The sequence below is a fragment of the Maniola jurtina genome, chromosome 8 (genome assembly GCF_905333055.1).
Source record: "Maniola jurtina chromosome 8, ilManJurt1.1, whole genome shotgun sequence".
Classification (NCBI taxonomy): domain Eukaryota; kingdom Metazoa; phylum Arthropoda; class Insecta; order Lepidoptera; family Nymphalidae; genus Maniola; species Maniola jurtina.
In genome coordinates this window covers 218,497-240,881 of record NC_060036.1, presented here as the reverse complement: position 1 = coordinate 240,881, position 22,385 = coordinate 218,497, and the positions used below count along the sequence as shown (strand labels likewise).

At 38.4% G+C, this 22,385-nt stretch overlaps 1 protein-coding gene across 2 annotated transcripts in view; it reads right to left on the bottom strand.

Annotated features, from left to right (window-relative positions):
- Positions 1 to 22,041, bottom strand: part of LOC123867319 — a 97,462-nt gene extending 75,421 nt beyond the window's left edge. Inside the window, exons 1-2 of one of the 2 annotated variants that reach the window (XM_045909304.1) lie at positions 21,945 to 22,041; positions 5,838 to 5,918 (exon numbers count right to left, since the gene is read on the bottom strand). In XM_045909304.1, the coding sequence (XP_045765260.1) occupies positions 5,838 to 5,918; positions 21,945 to 21,968 (105 nt within the window). In that variant the 5' untranslated portion in view covers positions 21,969 to 22,041. Of the gene's footprint in view, positions 1 to 5,837; positions 5,938 to 21,944 lie in introns of both variants that reach the window. The other variant, XM_045909303.1, reaches the window with a different exon arrangement.
- Positions 22,042 to 22,385: the final 344 nt, after the last annotated feature.

The window sequence follows — 22,385 nt, the reverse complement described above, 5'->3', positions numbered from 1 at the left end:
GGAGATTGCGGCTGTTGCTGCGATGCCTACTGTGTGTGTTTAGTCTATTGCACTACGAAAATTTGTATATCTAACGAAATGCTCCAGCCTTTAGTAGAAATCTATGTAAACTTATATTAGGTAGCTATAAAAATTTGCTGAGTATAAAATCCTCAGAATCAGAATTTTCAGACGTCTTAACCGAAAAATTTGAACAGAAAGAAACTGCCCCTGATATAGGAACCTCCAGCATTACCTATGTTATATTAGTACCCTTTTAAGAAGACTGGGAAGTCCTAGTATGAAATGAAAAATTGGTCAAAAAATTTGTAATATCGTACAAAAACTAGTGCTTTTTAGTTTTTTATTATTTGTTGTTATAGCGGCAATACAATTACTTACACATTCTTCTCACTTCCACAAACATCTACAAAATTCAGCCCACTGACAGATGGACGGATGGACCTGTGGGATGGACGGACTGCGGAGGCTTAGTAATAGAGTCGGAACTCTTTGGGTATGGAACATTAATTTGCGCAAGGTAGGAAAATCCTTAGAATCAGAATTTTCAGGTGACTAAGTCGTAATAAAATAATGTGAAATCTGAAAGTTTCAGAAAACTAACAGTCTTGCTCGGTATAAATTGACAAACAAATAAATAGAGGGTCTATTCAAGTAGTTGTCGGCTCATTGCGTCGCAATAACAATGTTACAATAGTCCCGCTGCCGCTGGCGTGGAGGCCGCCACGCTGTTCATTTTTATCTTCTCTGCAATGAGAAGGTACCTACCACTTTCATATTGAACAAAGCTAGCCAGTTTTTAGAGATGAAATCATTGATATACTAAATTCAAGAACTCTACTTGTACTCGTTACAAATTAAAAATTAATAGCACAGTTTTTAAAGCCTAGCATCTATTTAACTTAAAAAATGTTGATTACACATACATATTTTATAACTAAGATTCTATAACTAAGAACTAAGATAAGAGATTGTGGAAAGGTCTTCTACCCCTTGCTCGCAAAACGAAAATTTGTATGAAACCGCACGAAGCTACTATGGCTTTAGCACTAAGATTCCAAATAGTCGTTGATAAACATATGTTATTTTCCGTCATATGCTAACTTTAGCCTCTACTCTTTCATTCTGAGAGAAGACTCAACAGCGAGCCGCTACATATTTAGAGTGACATGAGGATAATATTGCATCACTTTATCAACAAGTTGTAATAACAAATACACCACTATCCTGCCAAAAATCTACTAAAATAAATACATCACATTCGAAAATGGCGCTATACAGCGACCATATTAAGTTTTTTCAAAAAAATTATAACCATTGTCACTTGGGATGACGATGTGAGGATTTTAACGATTCGCCATACGTCAAAATTTGTATTTGTATTAGGAATTTAGAAGTTATGGTGGAATAAAGAAACTCACATAGATACAAATATAAACCCTGAAATCAGTTATAGACACACTCCTTTTTTTAGGCAGTAGTGTAAAAAAAGAGCGGCAATTTTTATAGTTAAATCATAGAGTATTATCTATAGTTAATAGGAATCTTTGAGTCCCCATATCAACGGTGGAAACCCTAATATTAAATGCTAGGGCACAATAAGTGCAGGGCGAGCGTGTATGCAGACAAATCCCTCCCTTTGTGGCTTTGTTTGTCTTTGTACTCGCACTTGCTCATAACTTGCACGCCTACCTACCTACCTACCTACCTACCCACCTACCTACCTACCTACCTACCTACATACATAACTACCTACCTAGTACACACCGGCGATAAAAATGTTCTACTAGATGCAGTGTTTCACAGTAACAACATGTTCCAAAGCCCAAGTCAAAGTCAAAATAATTTATTCAAATTGGACACCAAAAATTGACTTTGCTTTGCAATTAGGCATTATAAGGTCTACAATCTACATCTCCTGAGGATGCTCCGGTGTCGGGGCGAAACGGGCCCGCGTCGAGTGGTGTTGGGATTTGTGTGGTGCTGCGTGGTGGTGGAGGCTTGCTTGGTGGCTGGCTTTTCCTTGGATTTCGTTGGTTTGGCGGATTATAGCAAATTAAGCTTTTGGTTTCTTGAATAAATATATATTGCTAACTTTATTTAGGCTTGAGGCGGGCTTTACAAGTTTCCAACGAACATAATATTATTCTGCGTCCACACTATCTTTAGACCTAGTCCGTTTGTAAAAATTAAACTGCAAAGCAGATAACGATTGGCAGGAGTGTGGACACCGATGTTCGTTGGAACATGTCGTTACTATGAAGCGCCGCATCTAACGGGACATTTTATATCGCTGCCTAGTACCTAGGTACCTACGAGTGCTTCCTCAGAGTACTTGCACAAACTGTACAACAAGCTATAAGTTTCATGTTTTCAATGTAAGTAAGTTACGCTTTGAAGTTTCAAATGTTTGAAATTCATGTTTCCATTAAATATTTTAAGTAGATACTTACATTTTACAATCAAGTCATTGAGCTACATTTTGTCTCTTTTTTGATAAAATTAGGTTATTTATCAGAGAAATTATGTCTTCTTAAGTTGGATCTATACCTGGACGAGGGACGCTGTACCTACATAGCATAGGTAATAATCACACTAATCACACTATCACACTTCACACTAATATTATAAAGGCGAAAGTTTGTATGTGTGTGTGTGTGTGTGTGTGTGTGTGTGTGTGTGTGTGTATGTGTGTATGTTTGTTACTCCTTCACGCAAAAACCACTGGACGGATTTGGCTGAAATTCAGAATGGAGATAGATAATATCCTGGATTAGCACATAGGCTACTTTTTATCCCGGAAAACCAAAGAGTTCTCCCGGGATTTCGAAAAACCTAAATCCACGCGAACGAAGTCGCGGGCGTCAGCTAGTAACAACTATGTATGAACTATTCACTGTGTGAAAGATTGTATATCGGCCTTCTGGTCGGGGGTCTGGGTTCGATCCCGGGCACGCATCTTTAACTTTTGGGAGCTATACAGCATCGTACTGGAACGCTGAATCACTTGGCGGCACGCTTTTTCCGGTAGTACCTATCCTCAGTAGTGACCCGGTCATGGGATGATCATAATGATAATTAATGATGAATATTTGAGATTTTTTACATGTTCCACAAAAGGATATATACCTAAATAAATTCAATCAAATAGAACATGTGACTGTTTTAGTGTATATTGAATAAAGCCTAGACCACCGTAGACTACGTCCAGCTGTTCCCGGCACCGCACTGTCCAATAGAACTGTAAAACTTGTCTAAATGTAAAACTTGCAGCCAGTTTCCGACGAACAATAAGATTGCGACGAAGATGCAAGATGCGGGTGTTAGCGGAGACAACTTTTAAAAGCTCTCCCGGAAATGGCACTTTTAAATTTCGTCTAAATGGTGAAAATATGTTTCAAAAGAACTTTTAATTCCGTAGACTTGAGGTTTAAATAGATTTTTTTACATTACAAAGAACAATTATTGCAAAGTGACGATCGTGTATAGTGTGAAACATGCGTCGAGTGTGTTTTGAAGGATCTATGTGGTGTTGCGTGATAATGGTGGTGCATATTGCTTGCTTGGTGGCTTGCTTTTACTGCATGTTTAGCAGTGGGAGGGCGGGCGGTGCATATCGCATGCTGCATGCACCATACAGATTTGTCTGTTTCAGCGGATTGTAGCAAATTGTTCTTGTGGTTTCCTATATCATGGACTTCCACAAAGTACCTAACGTCTGCCTCTACAACATTTGGAATAGTTACTATTTGAAATCGTTAATTTAAAATCAAAAGTTAACTCATAATATCATGGAGGAGTTCCCATTATAAGTGGAAAACATTTTAAGCTGCCAGTAGGTAAGTAGTAAACGTCTTAGAAATTATTTTATTACGCTCAGCAATTTTAATGATTTGATGGAATGGAAAATATTTTAACGCTGAAGTTTGTTAAGAGTTTAAAAGCTCTTGAATACAAGACTTCATAATACTTGTCCATAAAACACTGAATTGTTAAAACAAGATAAATTGTTTTATGTGACGCAGCACTGTATTTGACTTTGTTATAAATTTTAGGGACAAAAATTCTTTCCTAAATTGGCCAGAACAGAGCGAAAATGTTGGCCGCCTCGGTATAATAAACTATGGTGCGAAGCAAAAACATAAATCTGACTTGACTGTAATTGTGATCATCCATAATTTAAAAAAACTACAGAAAAATTAAGTGTCATTTCCGATTAAAGCGAAAAAAGTCTTAAAAATCTAGATATTTAGAGAAGTTTCATAATTTTGTTTTATTGATGAAATTGTATTCAATCGTACCTATGCCTATCACTTCATTATTGACATATTTCGAAGTTACAGTTTTCAAAAAAAGTTTCCAAACGTCGAATAATTTTGCATGTCGGCCGTAAACGAAGGCGACCTAGGGACCACTTCCGTTCCATTTTGGAATTTGAGAAGTGTAAAACATGAGCTCTGTATAATAGTCTAGATCACAATTCAAAAGGTCACAGTTTGCTGTTTGTCATTCCTCTCTCAAAGCCATTGACACATGCCCCTTGACCGCGTCCCCGTTTCCTCTTGGAGGGTTTGGTCTCATTTTTAGGCATATCTAAAGCACTAGCCTATTGACGAACGAAAATAAACCTAAATCTTATCGCTACACGGTCCATATTCAATTTGACGATCAATATTGCAGGCCTTCAAATCATGAAGAGTATGCAACGAACGACACCTACTATGGAATATTTTTCAAAGTATGAAACCAATTTTTAAGTCACAGACGACAGAGTTGAAATTTCTTTGGCAATTTGTCATCGTTCGCTGGAGTGAGCGTATTCAGAGGCATTCCTTTCAAGCTGAAATCTGTTTTTCTAGTGAATTATGTTTCCGAAAAAGATACTGAGTTTCAAGCCTGAGATGTTAGATAACCTATCTCATAGCAGATGATAAACTTTATTATTCTATCTCGGAGCTTTTAAAAGTATGGAAAACTGGATGGCTTCACTTCTGGTTTAGGTATGTTAGGTATTTAATATGTTAGATAGATCCATATTAGTGTTAGAAAAATATTACTTAAGTAAATAATTATTACTTAGTCGAAGAATATCATTGAAAGAGCCACCCCTAAGAATATAAATATCTCAGACAGATCTTTCGATAATATTAGGGGTAGTGATATATTACGTAACTATAATACATAATTTATTAGCCAAAAATACGTGACAAAGTTTTATTAGTCAAAATAATCTACACTGTAACAGTTTGAAGCCCCCTGACTCTACATGCACTCATTAGGCCGAGCCAGCAGCGGAGAGCCATCTCTCGACCCACTCCTCCACTTGACCTAGCTTGTTGCCAAACATTATCTAGACCTTGCATTTCTTTTTATGCATACTAAACTTTCCTTTAAATGTACTGTCTGTCCCTATCCCTAGAGTGTTTTTGTAAAATGCGAAGCTAAGAGGCTCACGAAGGAGGTCCTGAATGGAGGGAGCTGGTTTACGCTGAGGAGGTGGCGAGCGAAGCGAGCCGGCGATCTTCAGAAGGTGGAGGATCGAGTAGATGAGCTGAATGAAGAGGCGATGAGCGAGTTTTCTGGCATAGCCCATTGTAAGAAACTTGGCACTCTCGGGTTCCCTGCTAAGCTAATGGATCTTTGGACATTCTATTTTATTTAGAGTAGCTTTGGATCCATAGAACTATACGAGTGCAGCATGCGGCAGTGTCTACGCACACAGGTGTCCCCTAGGTACAAAGCTGGTTGGAGTGGACTAAACTGCGCCGAGATCAGCTGCCGTGGCTGAAGCTCAGTCAGGGTAACATTGTAACGGGGTATAATGTTATAACACTTACCTTCATGAGGTGCAGCCGCCTCGAGACGGTTTCGGCGCGCGCCTCGTGCTCGCCGCCGCCCGCCGGGAACGAACCCAGGTACTGTCGACAAGGAAGAGCACTTACTTATTGGTTATCTTATAAATAATGCAGTATTGCAGTTTTATTATTAGGCTGCTTTTCAGAGATGTGCTGTCCATTGTGACGAAACTATGTGACCATTTCCACCAATGCTGAGGTATGTGGAGCAATGAAAATGATTGGTGGATATCACACACATCCATAGCAACGTAGGTACTTAGCATAGCACATATCTGTTGGAAAAGCAGCCTTACTTTGATTTTGGCAATTATTTGTTCGTTTCTAAATTTATCTTATACCTATTCTTAGCTTAGCGTGGGATCGAAGTTTTCTTTTGGTTTTGGGTAATTTACTTAATTTGAAAAGAGCAACCACCGAATTTCTTGCCGGGTTTACTCGGTACGAATGGCATTCCGAACCGTGGCAGATCTTTTGACGATTCAAAATCACTTGTAAATGTTTATTTAAAGAAAAATCTTTCTATTTCTATTTCTAAATCCCAGATAAAAGAAATCTAAATGTGTATTGTAAACTCATTATTGGTTGGTATTGTAGGTCTGCGGTCACGCCAACACCGGGGTGGAGGGCCGAGCCGGGGGTGAGCGTTTCGCATCAATTAGCACAGCTGGGTGAGTGAGCACAACGCTACACAATGCTGAGTGTGGGGGAAATGTAATTGAAGCTATTACGAGATGATTGCGGAACATTTGCGGCGCACATTCAATAGCTGGGGTTCCAACAGCATCAATGGACAAATGGTTCTACAAGTGTAAGTCTAAGTGAGATATATAATATGTACAAAGTACTTTGACTTTGTTCAAACCAGTTGCATAAAGACACTTTTTAGCAACGGGATTATGTATTTGCCAAAAAGTAAAAGCTTTGCAAAATTTAATTAGGTCAGGTCAAATAACTCGGTATGACATGTTATAGTGCAGAAACGTGGATCTACATTATTTTAATTTCCCTACGTTTCTTTAAAACTAGATATAGGTAGGATTTGCTTTAAATTTTTTTCTAGAATAGAAAAGAATAGAATAGATTTTTATTTTATTAAAGTTTTACAAGTGCTTTTGAATCGTCAAATTAATTCTGAGATTAGACGATGGTCCCGCGACGTCATCGGCGCGGATTTAGATTCTTAAAATCCCCTGACCGTTCTTTAACTTTTCAGGATAAAAGTAGCCAATATCAGTTTCCAAGGTATCTTTGTATATTTTGTTTTATTTGACTAAACTCTATCGGCAATAACTCTCCCGGTAATAAAGACAGTACCAGGCACCAACAGATACTATTTCTATTACTTTTTTTTTGTGAATTCTGTGGTGTAAGGTAACGTAGGTTTAATATGTAAGTATTTCGTTTATCGGCTAGCCTGCAGTAGGCAGTGCCTGGTGGCTGGTGGTGGGAGGCGATGTTCAATTAATTCCTGATCACGTCACATGCTCCTATCCTGCATGCCGCATGCACCGTAGCTTGTAGACTAGGAGCACTCCTCAGTGATATCACAGGACTAGCTCATACCATACCACAGTTTTAATTTGTATAAAATTATGGACAATTTATACTGTCTGAAATAAAATATTTTTATTTATTTTATTTATTTATTTATTATTACGATGTATTATATCGTAAAACTGTGACCATACTTTACTTAAATAAAATAATAGAATAAAATAAAAATAAAATAGCTTTATTTCCCTTTCCAGTTATAGTATAAGTACATATTTATCCTAATTTTTTTTTTACATAAATGTTATCTTACTTTATCACTAATTAATAATCTGCAAAAAGTACTTAAATACTAAGTGTTGTTGAAAGGGCCGTTTATAGCGGTGAAAGTCTCCTCCAATCTTTTCTTTTTAGAAGTCAGCAACTCAAATTCCTCAAACATTTCAATCTTACATAGAAATCGTTCTCAAAACTTTATGTATCAAAACATGGAAAGCTATTCAGAATCTAACTCCTAACTATGATGTTATTAAACCGTTGAAGTAAGTAACCGGCGCGCTCTTGTACCCCATGCATTCCTGGTCCAAGCTCATATCGTACAGCTACTCATGTGGTGCAGCGATGTAGCGCAGCCACGATCACTTCCTTACAGCTGGAGTACACTGTGTTAGATTAGTGTAACAGATTTGTGATTTTACTCTACTGCGCAACGCAAAGGAGTGGTTATGTTGTTATCAATAGATATATTATTAGGATTGTCCATTTTCATTTTGGTTGTTAGTTCTCTGGACTAAAGGCGTGAACCGACCAGGTTTTATTGTATAGGAAAGTTAGCATGGTGTCAGGTAATACATACTTTCCTTTCATGATCTAACTTTGTTCGCACCTTGTTTGCACAATATTATCGCATAATTATATGAACTTGACTAGGAATATAATCTGCGAAACTTAGTTCAAATTACATAACGCACTAAGTTTGGCCAAATTAGGTTGATTACAGAGAAACATATCACATAGAGTGAATATCACGTGAACAAAGGGCAAAAAGAATAATTTGTGTATTGTAAATTACTATATTTAAGGCAGTGTGAACCCAGCTTATGTTTATTCAATTATCTTTGCAGTGAGATATTGCTAACATTTTACTGTACGGTTTAATTAACCTGCATACAGTGAAACCGAGCGTATGAATAATGGATAGTATAATATTATTAGTTTTTTACGGGAACACCTAAGTATTTTCTTCAAAATGAAAATAGGTGTTTTCCATGAAAAAAATATTTGAAGTCAGTAGGCTACAGCCTTTGGTTGTAAACTGTAGTTATTTTGAAACCGCCAGTGATTTGTTCGACGTAATCCTCAAGAAAGCCTCTTACACAAGACTGCGAAAACCTATAAATGGCGAGTTAGAATATCAAAGCTCACAGGCTGCAGGGGTGCGGCGAACAGACAGACCTACCTACTGCAATAGAAGACGTACTAGTTGACCGCAGGCTCGGGTTACTGTTGCATTTTTGTACAGACTAAGTAATACAATAACTAATAACATTGTGTTTACGAGTAATGATATTTGTGAAACGAGACAGAGAGCTTTGGGTAGCAAGAAGATACAAATTATAGTATTTATGTGTGTGTGTTTAATAGTATTAAAACGGTGATAGTCTAGTGAATAAGACGCCGGAGGTCAGGGGTTCGATTCCGGGCACACACCTCTAACTTTTCGAAGACCTGTGCGATATCACTTGCTTTAACGGCGAAGGGAAACATGGTGATAAAACCTCCATGTCTGAGAGTTTTCTACAATGGTGTGTGAAGTCAACCATTCCACACTGCGAGCTGCGCCAGCGTGGCAGACTATGGCCTAAGCTCTTCTCTTCTAAGACGAGATCCGTGCTCAGTATTGGGTCGGCGATGGGTATATTTTATTTTAGTAATTTACCTATATTTTTAAGATTTAATCAACAATTACAATGCACTGAGAATGTTTGATGCAAACCGGCATGCATTTTTATTATAATAATCTACGGGCAAGAACAAGGTGGTAAACAAACCTTAGACCGTACTATAATTTCAAAAAACCTTAAAGTAGCGCCACCTATCGGGTGGTGCTAGTACTGGCAAGTAACACGCGTTCATGATGTCGAGTTCCGCCCCCACGGCTCGAAACAACCCTTCGTAAACATGAAAACTGTCATAGTTTTCGTCTTACTTCATAGATGGCACTGTTTCACATTCACGAAGAACATTTTTTTACAGCGCGAAAAAAAATTTTGTTATTCGTGTTCTTCGTAAATGTAAATCTGTCAAAAGATATTAATGTTGAGAGGGAAATGTCAAATAACGAATGAATTTTTTCTTGAGCTCCTCTACATTGGGTATCGAAGAAGGACATGGGAATCGGTAGGTACTTTCTAATTTCATGACTAATTGTAACTTTCAGTGGGTAAATGCTGTGCGTGCATTGTGCGTGTAATGTGAGTTTCATAATCCATCATAGCTTCTAAATGCCTCCATAGATCTCTATGTAGACTATGTACCTGTTTATCGTAAGAATGTGAGTGGGGTTTCGTATTTGGCAGGATACCGTGCTTTTTATTTTTTTTTGATTTCCACGAAAACACAGTGCACATTTTCAATTTTCACGAAAAGAACACAATAGGCACCTACCAACACTATAGAAACTTTATTTGTGACCTACATAACTTTATACGAGTCCTGAATTTCGATGTAGGAAGTTGAAAGGACCACGAAGTTTGACAGTAAAACGACTGCTCAAAGTTTGTTACAGCGATGTTACTGCTAACAACGCATACAGAGTTTAAACTCAGCACAAATATTACGTAACGCACCAAATGACTATTTTAATACAAAAACCTCCGCTGTCTGTCCGTCCGTCTGTCTGTCAGCGGGCTGTATCTCCTGAACCGTAATAGGTAGAGAGTTGTCACTGAGTTTGTATTTCTATTGCCGCTAGAACAACAAATAAAAAAAAATCTAAATTACCGCCATGAAAATTATAAAAAAAGTGTTAGTCAGCGGTCCAAGTGGGAGCGGGTGCGTCCTACGGGGCGGGCAGCGTTCAGAAAAAACTTTTACTATTTACAAGAAATTGGAAGGAAGACGCGAGCACGTTGCCCTCATCGAGAGCGGGTATCAAGCGGCATGGAGATTGGAGAGTGTGGCATTGCGCCCGCTGCCCGCCCTGAAGGATGTAGGTAGTAGGTACCCGCTCCCACCTGGGCCGCCCACTTACTTCTTGTATGATGGCACGGAACCCTTCGTTTGCGGGTCTGACTCGCACTTGACTGATTCTATTCCATTAAGCATGATTGTCGTCAAGTGCAAGCCTATTCCGCAATAAAAAATTGTAATCTGCTCTAAAAGTATAAAAAAGATTTTTATCATACGGTTTGGTTCAGATCAGTGGTAAAAATAACGAAAAAAATATCACAATGTACGAATAGAATTTTATTGACGAAAAAACAGAAATAGTTTTGATCAAAAACGTTTCCACCAAACGTCCGAAACAAGCGTACCTAACCACTTAAACTAACAGCGCTCGATTGGCGTTGGATTTGTATCTAAACACTGAATGTGAATTGTTAGACTTGTGTGTCTGTATGTCCATGTGTCCGTGTGGCCGTGTGTTCGTGTGTTCATGTGACCGCAGCCACGAACCGCAGGCTTGCTTAATTAAAGCTCTGCTTCTAATTAACACGCAGCAATGGCGTGATTCTGCGTTTACTATTTTAGGACTATTCGATACTTCATAAGTTCATAAAAGTCATTATCATCAACCCGGGAGAAAGTGCTTTAACTTTCATCTCAGAATGAGAAGGTCTTGGTCATAGTCTACCACGCTGACAAAGTGCAGATTGGCAGATAAATTATTCTGATCATTCGAAAGCACTTATAAAAATTATAAGATACTAAAATTGAAAGACAACCATTTCGTTGCCCGATGACATCAGCTAATTTGCAGAGAAACTTGGAGGAAGTTCACCCAACATCGGGAAGAATGGCGTGCGTATGAGTTAGAAGACTCCCACTAGGTGGACAGGCGACGCCAAACGAGTCACAGGGAGCCGCTGGCTTCAGGCGGCGTAAGACCGTTGGAAGTCCTTATAAGAGATCTACGTCCAGCGGTGGACGTCAATTGGTTGATAACTTGATACTAATCATGGTGATAAACTACTAGCTTGACCGCAGAATCTTATCAACGCAGGGTAAAAATAGCCCAACATTTTACTTCCTCAATTCCACATGCCCAATAAAATATTCAGTAAATAATGAAATAAAGCGGCAGCGTGCAGGTTATTCTTGTTATTTTGCCAAAATGGCCGCCGCAGTCATTGTTTCCGAATCCATGCCAAAAATAAGCCATCCAGCACATCCCGAAATAATATCGTCAATTCCCGATCTGATGGTAATTCTCTTATTGGTATTTTATTTTATTTTATTGACTCGCGCTGCTGCGACTCCGAAATTACATTATTATGAAAGTTGCGAGGGATGTTGTGACTTGGCAAATATAATTATTGTATCAATACGTGAAGTTTCATTATTACATTTAAAGCCGGTTTTTTTAATCTCAAAATAATTGAGAGCTTTTGAAGAGGATATGGTAGTAAAATTTTAGACATATAACATAGTTCGAAAAACCAATTGACATCGGGGTCCCAAGGTGATGGAATGGTGACCTACGAGTAGCGCCGGTAAGCGCAGCGTTGGAAGAACTCCCAGAGGGTGAACAGTATTTTTGGAAGTAGGTACAATAGTATAAGGTAAACCGAAATGTAAAGTTGCCTTAATTATATAAATAAATCCAATTAGGAAAGATAAAGGCCTTTACTAAGCTTTCTCATAATCTACTACGTAAAATAAATGTTCTTGGATTTCCGCCGTTAATTGATAATTTATTTTTAGATACGACGTACAATTTATGTAATACTAGGCTCTGTAATCTTAACTTTGTCCACGTAAATAAAGTTTTTGAAAAAATTTAACGAGTTTATTGTCCCGGAATAAAAAGTATCTTGTTTACTTTCTTCAGGATGCAAGCTACGCGTATGTGTTTTGCAGATAAGAAGATTGCAAAGATTGCAATAAGAATTAGTACTTCCTGATTCCATGAAACGACTGCCCAAAAAAAGGAGTTCCACTATAACTTCAAAATGCCTGAACAGATTTGGATGTAGAATCCTTATACTATCCTGAATGACTGGCTGTAATTAAAAAAAAAACTCAATATAACTGGGTGGTCGGGTTTTTTTTTTTTTTGAAAGAATGGTTCAACGGTAGAGCCAAAATACAAATTGGCAGACATACTTTGGCAAAGTAATACTATTTTAATTAAAGTATGGAGGAAGGATTTAAACCGGGGAGGTGATATTTTAGTTAAATCCTTACTTAACACGTGTGTATCCTATGAACCAGCTATTCTTTCTCCAAACTGCTGAATTATAAATGCTGAAAACTTGAATTAAATTTTAAAAACTTCTTGAGATAAAAGCTTACCTACGGACTAGCTGACTTTAATAAGTCTAAATAACTATTATTTTCAAGTGTTTCTCTAGCGTCTACTATCCGAGTAGTTTTTAATCTCATCACGCTAAGAGAGGAAGGCGACTACAGTCGTCTGCATAAGTTTTAATCAAACAACTCTCGAGGATGTCTCTCGGAGACTCGCGTACCTCAGCAACTTAACATTACAAATTAAGTACTCCATTCTATTTTGTGACTTCAGTGACCACAATAAGAACTATTTTCTGTTAAAAGTTAGTTCGGATGTGGATGATTGTTCGATTGTTCATTCGGGAAGTTTAATTGAAGTTTGACGCTCTTATCGTTTTGGCGCGAGAGCTGGTGGCAAAAGTGAAGGAGTTGCTGGTAAAAGTTCAACGTTTGTAGTTTGGTCTTTCTACGCGCCCTGTTACCTGTAACGTGCATTGCATGCAAACGTAGCCCCGCCTTCCAGGATTATAATTATTCCAGGATAAAGTAATATTTAACACGTGTTTTAAACATGTTTTTTATTTTTTTTTACAGTTTTAAACATGCTTTAAGCTTGTTTTAAACAAAAAATGAGTTTTTTGAACTATTTTAGCGTACCACACTCGACTGCCACCGGGACTCTATTACTAATTGAGCGTCCGCTGCCCGTCTGTCCGTCCGTCTTCCGTCTATCAGCGGGCTATATCTATCTCGTGAACCATAATAGGTAGAGTTGAAATTATCACAGAGTGTGTATTTCTATTGCTACTATAACAATAAATAATAAAAAACCCAGATGGTGATTTTAAAATGGCTGCCATGCAAATTTAAGAAATATATAAATCGTAGTGTTATATTATTATCTTTTACAAATTATGTGTAACAGCCTATCGTGTGCGAGTTTAACTCGCATTTGTCCGGTTTTAAGGCACGATTTTTCCACGAGCTCTCGAACTATTTTGTGAAGAGCCTCCAATGAGTGCAATTGTTCAAATGTTTTCGGCACTCGTGTCGTAAAGTTTATCTGCAAGAGTTTCGGGTTCCTTTCAATTGTATTAAATAGTTGCGAGGAGTTTGACGAGCTTCGTTGTGGGAGCTTTCTGTGGAGGCTGTTTGTGATATTGAATGAGTTTCAGTTGATGGTTTTAAGACGTTCAATGTAACTTTTAATAATAATTTGACAACTCAACAGAATAGGCTTTATTTATTTCAAACTTTTACTATAAGTACATACTAGCACTGATACTAGGCTTCATTTATTCAAAACTTTCACTGTAGGTACAATGTACTTATGTACAATGTGTGTTTCAAGTACATACTAAAATGAATATTAAATTAGTGTATTTTCTGTTAGTAGGTAGTCTCTTCAGTCTGCAAATATTTTTGGTCAAATACATATATAAAAAAAAATAAGTATAAATACATATATAAAAAAAAAGGTGACTGACTGACAATTCTATCAACGCACAGCAAAACTACTGGATGGTTTGGGCTGAACTTTGGCATAACGAGACATCCGCTAAGAAAGGATTTTTGAAACTACAACCCCTAGAGGAGTAAAATAGGGGTTTGAAATCGGTGTAGTCCACGTGGAATTGAAATTTCACCCCGTCTTTTGAAATCGGTTAGAAAACTACAATTTCTACTTCGAAAACTGAAACTTTTATTATATAAGTAATGCTATTCAAATAGTTCTCCAGTTGATTCATTGTGTTGTGAAAACAGCGAGTCGGCAAGTTTTCGTGTTTCCGTCAACATCGCGGTATCTTCAGTAGAGGTGGACCATTTCACAGGTAGCAGGAGAAAAATCATGTGAAAAGCCTTTTCATATAACACTTGTTACCTTACCTAAGTAGCTTTTAAAAGTCATCGACACGAACAAACAGCGCGTGAGCGAGAACAATTGCATATTTATATGAAATGTTAAATGAATGTAGCAAATATTCTTTTGCCAAATTTTTGACAATTTTTTCTAGTTACTTTCATGTGAAAATAAATTTCGTGTTTCCGCGAATATTGAAAAATCAATTTCCTTGAAAAATTACCTGTGAAGTCACTCTATAGAAAAGTAATCATTTCAAAAATAGCACTAATGCCCTTCTCTTGGTATACCTACAATGTTGCATTCAGTCGGTGAGTTCGCTTCGCTCCACTTGCAACTTTGCAATCTATCTCAAGGAAAATGCGGAAATACTTGGAATGTAGTGACGTTGCGCGACCTAACTTATGTATTGTCTTCAATGACTAGGTTTTAGGCGATATCATCAGTCCTGCGGTATCAAAGTCCTTTCTTAAGTGGTAGGAATTTACTGAGGAATAATGCAAGTTTAGAAGATGTTCGTTGATATAAGTAAGTAAGTATTATGTATATTATAACCGACCGGCATCCAGGCTTAACCGTTGAGCAGCGATGTGTATGTATGTACTCATATGCACGAGATGGGCCTTTCGCAATAAAAACATACTATATGAAACTATAAAAATATATTAGTATGTATAACACTGGCATCAAGTCATAAGCAAAAGCGAGTTGCAGCTCGCAAAAAAATAATCGTTTAGAGCGAGCGTACAAATAGTATTGGTACGAGTAGTATATATTAGTACCTAGCTTTTTAAGTTTTGTTGCTTTGGAAAATGTTCCCAATAAACAATTTCAAAATCATTATTTCCTGGAATCACCTAATTTATCTTGCCTATTTATCAAGCTGTATCTGGAATCTGTTAGTAGTACGAAATAAACTACTATACATTACAATAAAGCGCTTCTTTGTTGGGAACAGAGCGATTCAGCCACTTATCCGTTTTAATTACCGAATCCATTGTTTGCACTCCGCGACCGTACTTTACTGGCGAGCTATAAATGGCTATAAAGTACCTACTGGTAATGGATGCCACTATCGCTACATTTTGATAATTAATGAGATGTCGCTAGCTTTGCCTGAACGATATTAATTGGTCCGACAAAATCGGCTAAAGTAGAACATAAGACTTTGACTAAGACTGCATCGTCAGTATGACGGCCTCCTGTTGCAGTGGTGTGCGCTGTGGTCTTATAACTGGAAGGTCCCGGGTTGGATATCACATGGATGATAGTACAATGCTATGTGGAAACAAAAAGGGATAAAACTGCCATACCCCTTCCAAGTTAGCCCGCTTCCATCTTAAATAAAAATAAAACATGAAAAAATATTTATTAACCAAATATGCAATTTTTTCTTTATCCATTGGTACCCACACTAGGTAATCCTGTGTCATGGGTACCTACAGATGAATCATCACTCACTACCAGGTGAGATCGCAGCGAAGGCTTAACTATTAATGAGGAAAATTGTTAAATAATTAAAAAAAAATGAAACAGGACTCGACAACAAGGACGACTTGCAACGAAAGTGACAAGTTTTTGAGTCAAAAATATTTTATTCCGGGCTATGTAACCTGATATTACATTTGTAACCGGCACGGGCGATATCTCTAATGTAATCGGCGCATTCTTCACGCAACTGAGCAATAACTTACAATAAAATCTCACTTCGCCTCCATGATGACAGTGGAAGCGATTTGAAACTGTGGAACTCTCTGAATGCATCAACGTGTCTGCACTCGGCTACTCTGTGGTAATGGCTTTCAAATAAGGCGACATTTTCTGAGTTAAATCAAAGTTTTATGGCTTTATAGTTTAAAGTGCCACTGAGGTTTATTTTACTTTTATGAAATTCAAGGTTTGCCCCGCATGAATCTCGGATAACCATAGAGTATAGGGTGTTCCAAGATTGTTCTCACCATAGAAGGGGTGGTTCCAATATCAATGGATCTAAGGGTAAGATTTATAGATTTACTTTGACTTTGCTTAGACTTAAGTTCCAATTGAAACAAGACAGACTTATCCAGCGGTATAGCGCCGTCTCGTTTTAACAGTCTTAAGACTGAGCAAAGTGAAAGTGATACAGAACCCTTCGTGTGCGAGTGCGACTCGCACTTGACCGCATTTTTAGTCGTGGCGTACAATTTACGAATAAAGTTTTCTGAGCTGTACCAGCTGTTCCAAATGTAACCGTTAGTTCAGATTATCGATTCACAATTTGGAAGGTTGGAGGTGGCTGTGGTTGGAGTGCCGCAGGTCGTTGACCCCGGCCCGTGCGCACGATGCTGCGGCGCGGGACACCTCCGAGATGCGATCGGCATAATTTGGCCGCCATTAATTACTTCAGGACGTGCCCCGCCCCCCGCCCCCCGCCCTCCACCCGACCGACATAATGCTACAAGTAAGGCTGAGCCCATACTGCAGGGAGCCAATTCCCTGTGACCAAAGCTGTTTTTTTTTAAATTCAGAAAAGTACGAGTTAGCCCTTGACTGCAATCTCACCTGGTGGTAAGTGATAATGCAGACTAAGATGGAAGCGGGCTAACCTGGAAAGGGGATGGTAGTTTTCATTCAACCCATACTCCTTTGGTTTTACACGGCATCGTACCAGATCGTTAAATCGCTTGGCGGCGCGGCTTTGCTGGTAATAAATTTCAAGCAGAAAACAACAGGCATGTCCAAACGACAGGTTTGAAACTGGATGTGTGGTTGTTAAATTAAACTAGCTAAAGAACAAAAAAAGTTATATGTAGTTTCAGAAAAAAAAAAAAATATAATACGCTTTTTGCAATATGGACAGACACGTCAAACTGATGAACTCAGAAGAATAATTGGTCATCACCGTCATCGTCATTAGGATCATTATCAACCGTCGGACGTCCACGGCTGGGCAAAGGACTCTCGTAGGGACTTCCACGGGTCACGGCCTCACCTCGCCTGAACATTTAAAAAATAAAAATAAACCAAAGTTATGAGTTTAAAGTGTAGGGCGAGCTTTAACTGCTGTGCCTTGCAGCGCGCTTATTTATGTGCATTGTTGCATTGCTCTCGTGATGGCCGCGCGCCGGTCGCGGGTTCCAATACAGTTTTAAGTGGACGAGCCTTTTTAAAAAGCGAGTATTTTATGAGCAAGATTCTAATCAGAATTGTAAGGAACGTTCATCGCCTGGGGAACGGCGCTGGGGCCGTACGGAACAATTTCGCAATTCGTGCATTGTAGTCTTACATCTCCTTAGGATGCTCCGGTGTCAGAATGTAACGTACCTTTTTACAAAGAGGGTGTTTTAGAAATAAATAATTTGTATTTATTAGAGGCAATAAGCAATTATATATACTTAAATCTATTAAACAAAATTGGTAAATATGTAATCAAAAGAACTAGAGCGACACAATGTAAATAACCTAAATGTTATATGAGAGCAACCTAACTAACGAAATGAGGACAAGCTAAGCCAAAATAACTTAGTGTGAGTCAGTCACAAAGTGAAAAATTATACCTAATTTGAATAAAAGGCTTTGACTTTGATTCTTCTGTAAAATATGAAGTATTTACCGAGATTGTTGGAAGTCAATATTATAAATTAAACGAAAAATTTAGATGAGAGATTTATTTCATGTAGGGCAACCCATGGCGCTTATGAAACGTAACGACTCTACCTTTGATTCAAAAAGAAAATTCTACTGAGAAGAGCCAGCAAGAAACTCAGCAGTAACTTTTTTACAATAAATTTTATAACACTATTGTAATACCCTCTGTAATACCATTAAGAGATTACAGAATATGATAATCGTAACCAAATATATACAGACTCCCATACAAACCATAAGGTCTCCTATGTCTGACTTTGAACCCCAAATCTACCAAAGTTTCAGAATTTATATAAAGAAATTAGTATAAATTATAGCATTATGATTAAAAATGATAATGTTAACGCACCGCAGCTGGAAGTAGAAAAACTCTACACAGCCTCATTACTCGCCGTCGCGCGTCGCCATTTGTTGTGCTTAGCCCACTGACACACCACGCTCACAGATGTACACAGGTGACGTGGACATATACCTCGGTGAAATTGTCGCTCTATTGTCGTTTGTCGTTTTCATGCTTCTCGAAAGATGCCAATAGGGTCCATTGCTAAGCTTCCGCTGTCCATCTGTCCGTTAGCTGGCTGTATCTCGTGAACCATAATAGGTAGAGAGTCGAAATTTTCACCTAAGTAGTGCGTATTTCTATTGCCGCTATAACAACAAGCAATAAAAATTGAAAAATGGTTGCCATGAAGTTTGAAAATAATTAAAAAGTGTGATTTCTTGTACGATATTAGCGAGCCCTTCGTCCAGAAAAACGAAAATTGGTCGAGTAATTTTCTTTTTTTCTATCACATACCCTACACGCGTATAACTGACGTCAGATAAAAAGAGCTCTGGACTATAATGGACCTGTATATTGTGTGTACTTTTTTAGTGCGCGAAAAATGAAATATTCACTGACGAACCAGTAATAATTGACGGAAACAGAGATTGTGGCCATGCCTGTTCATCACTTTCAGTCTTGCATGAATTAAACACAGCTTTCAGTAAAATGTTTGTTGTAGCGGAGTTCACAGAGCTTGTCATCTCTCATCTTCTTTTGCTTCCAACACATTTTTCAAGTCTCAAGAAATTAGGTAGATGCGTATCTTTGGTTTTAATATCAATGTGGTTAAGATATTTTTGTCTTTTTGCGGGGATGCGGCCTTGTCCCAATGTAATTGCGTTTCACAATGAGGATTCTGGTGTATTCAAGTAGGTATACCATTGACATCCTATATAGCATGCTTGAAGGCTGAAGCTGGAAATAGACGACTATCTTAATTTGTGAAATTGTAAGTAGCTCTCAAAAAATTTTTTTTTTTATTCCAGGTAAATAGGAGAAGACGTCGTGTTCATTTTGCACCAAACGATAGAAACGATTAAAAATTTAAAAAAATATTTGATTAAATAAAATCATGCCTTTTCGCCATTCATATTTTATCTAATTGGAAAACAGAAAAAAATCAAAATATACCACATACTTACCTAAAATATAATGTCGCAGCGCAGAGCAATAAATTATAAAAAAAATTGGTTGTCTGTAAAGTCGGTTTACTGACGATAGTTGAACGTGACAACAAAGGCCGATTGTGCTTCTTTGTCGCTCGTTCCGCGCTCTCGCTTGCACTTCAAGCCTTACATGGAACGCCTCAGAGCGAGGTAACGCCGCATGAGTCATGTTTTTTCGTGCGTGCAGCCGGCTTTATCGAATTATAAGACGTTGTCACGTCAAAAAAAAATAACAATCTTGCTATATTTGAAATTAAAATATCAAAGTTGGTATAGAAGGGTTAGAAGGCGAACAGGATGGCACCTGTATAGTTAGTTGTTCACGCTCAATCCAGTTTGTAACCCGACACCCGACACCCGACACCCGAGCCGCGGCCGCGCGTCGGCCTCCGAGGCGGACCTAGCTCCTTGCACAGATGCAGTAGTGACGTGAAAAATACTTACATACATATTATTATTGTGTGATTTGCTTGCGCTTGACGATAATCATGTTTAAACAAGACAAAGTTGAAAACTAAAACCCGACTGCGATCCTCTTAATGAACGCTGAAATATTAACGAAAAATTGTCATTCTGTCGCTTGGTATATTTTAATGTTGTTGTACATTTATTCATGAGCTCAGAATTTTCTCCTCTTTCATTTGACATCCCACTCGATACAATAGCAAAAAAAAAACTGGATAGATACCTTCACATTTTTTCATGTAACATGCGTTAGGTATTTTTTTTCGTATGAAACATAGCCTATGTCACCTGGATTTTTACAATAAATCAATTAACACCTCATTCATCAAAATCGGTCCAGTAGTTTAGGCACTACGGCGGAACACACAGAATTGTGATATGAACATACATACATATATTATAGACTGCTAAAATTGTAACCCTTCCTTTTGACTTTGCCGCAGTCGGGTAGTAAAAAAAAGGATGAAGTCGGTAGCGGGTGAAGAGTGGGCTGATGCCGGATGCCCACTGTTCGCCGGCTTCTGCTTTTCAATACGTAGGCAATACATGATTGTATTGCCTACGTATTCGCGATACCCACTCTTTGATTTTTCGACACAAAAAGTAGCCTATGTTCCATCATCAATTTCATTAAAATCAGGGATGGGGCGTGACACACTAGTGAAGCATTTTCGTAGGTACATCTAATTTGTAAAATTTTCACAAATGATATGAAAAGCTTTAAATTCACCCGAGTCCACATGATATATAAAATCGCCCCCTGATTGCATCAGTTAAGCAAGTACGCGGAGTCACGTCGCACGATTTACGGCGCACATATTGGCTTAGAGGCTGGAAAATAGGAAAACTGGAAAACTCGAACGATATCCACATTAACAGCAGGCGCGCTCGAGTTCACACTACTTCTAAAGTGTCTATAGAATCAGAGTAAACATATTGCTAGAGTCGTAAAAGTTATGTTCTTTTTATTTGACACTCATCATCATTATGATCAACCCATCGCCGGCCAACTACTGAGCACGGGTCTCCTTTCAGATTGAGAATTGAGAAGGGCTTAGGCCATAATCCACCACGCTGTTTAGTGCGGATTGGCAAACTTCACACGCCTTTGAGAATATATTATATTGGAGGACACGCAGGTATGCGGGTTTCCTCACGATGTGGTATTTAGTTTGTTTGCATAGCGCAGTTGCCTTCCATGCTGTGACCGTTTCCGATATTCCACAGGATATACCTACCTCTGTACGACTCCATCGCATCACATTGTAACTATGATAATTAATTATACTGTGTCCCTATGTCTAACTCCTCTACCTTTAGTCAAATGACTAGCTTATGCCCGTGTCTTCATCGGCGTGAAATAAACAAATTTCGTACCCCTATTCTATACCCTTAGGGTTTGAATTTTCACAAATCCTTTTTAGCGGATGTCTTGTCTACATCATAATTATAGGCTATCTGCATGCTAAACAGCCAGAATCCGTCCAGTAGTTTGAGCTGCACGTTGATAGGTCAGTCAGTCAGTCACTTTTTATATTATTATATTTTGATTATACAGTTTGTCTATTTGTCGTGTATCCAGTGTTTAATTTAAGGGCAACCCACAACACCCCTAAACGACAAACTTGAGCGGAATTCCGCGGGCGCTTTTCCGCAAGTTCTTTCCCAAGACAGAGGATTCTGTAGGCTGGTGGTACCTTGGCGTGGCGGAGGGCCAGCATGGTGGCCGGCGCCGGCGCATCCCCGCACACACACTGTCACCGCACACACACACACACCGGACACACTCGCGACGCTCGACCCGTCTTCAGCAGCACTATGCTGGCTGCGCCGCAGTGGCGAGTGCCAGTGTCACCGCGATGTTGCCACACCGAACACTATTTTGTACTCAAAAAGTATATTTAAGCTAGCAGACCCGTCCCGGTTTTGCTTACGGTGTTTTCCACGATAAGCAAACTAGAAACCGTAAAAGGCTCGCAAACCAGGAAACTCAGGAAAGTTGAAAAGTCATTTGTGGGAATGAGTGTAATATTTTATAGTAAAATTCCACAGTCAATTTTAGACTTGCCTTTACACAAGTTTAAAAAATTTATTAATAGTATGCTCCTGGAAAAAGCATAAGATTATATGTAAATTAT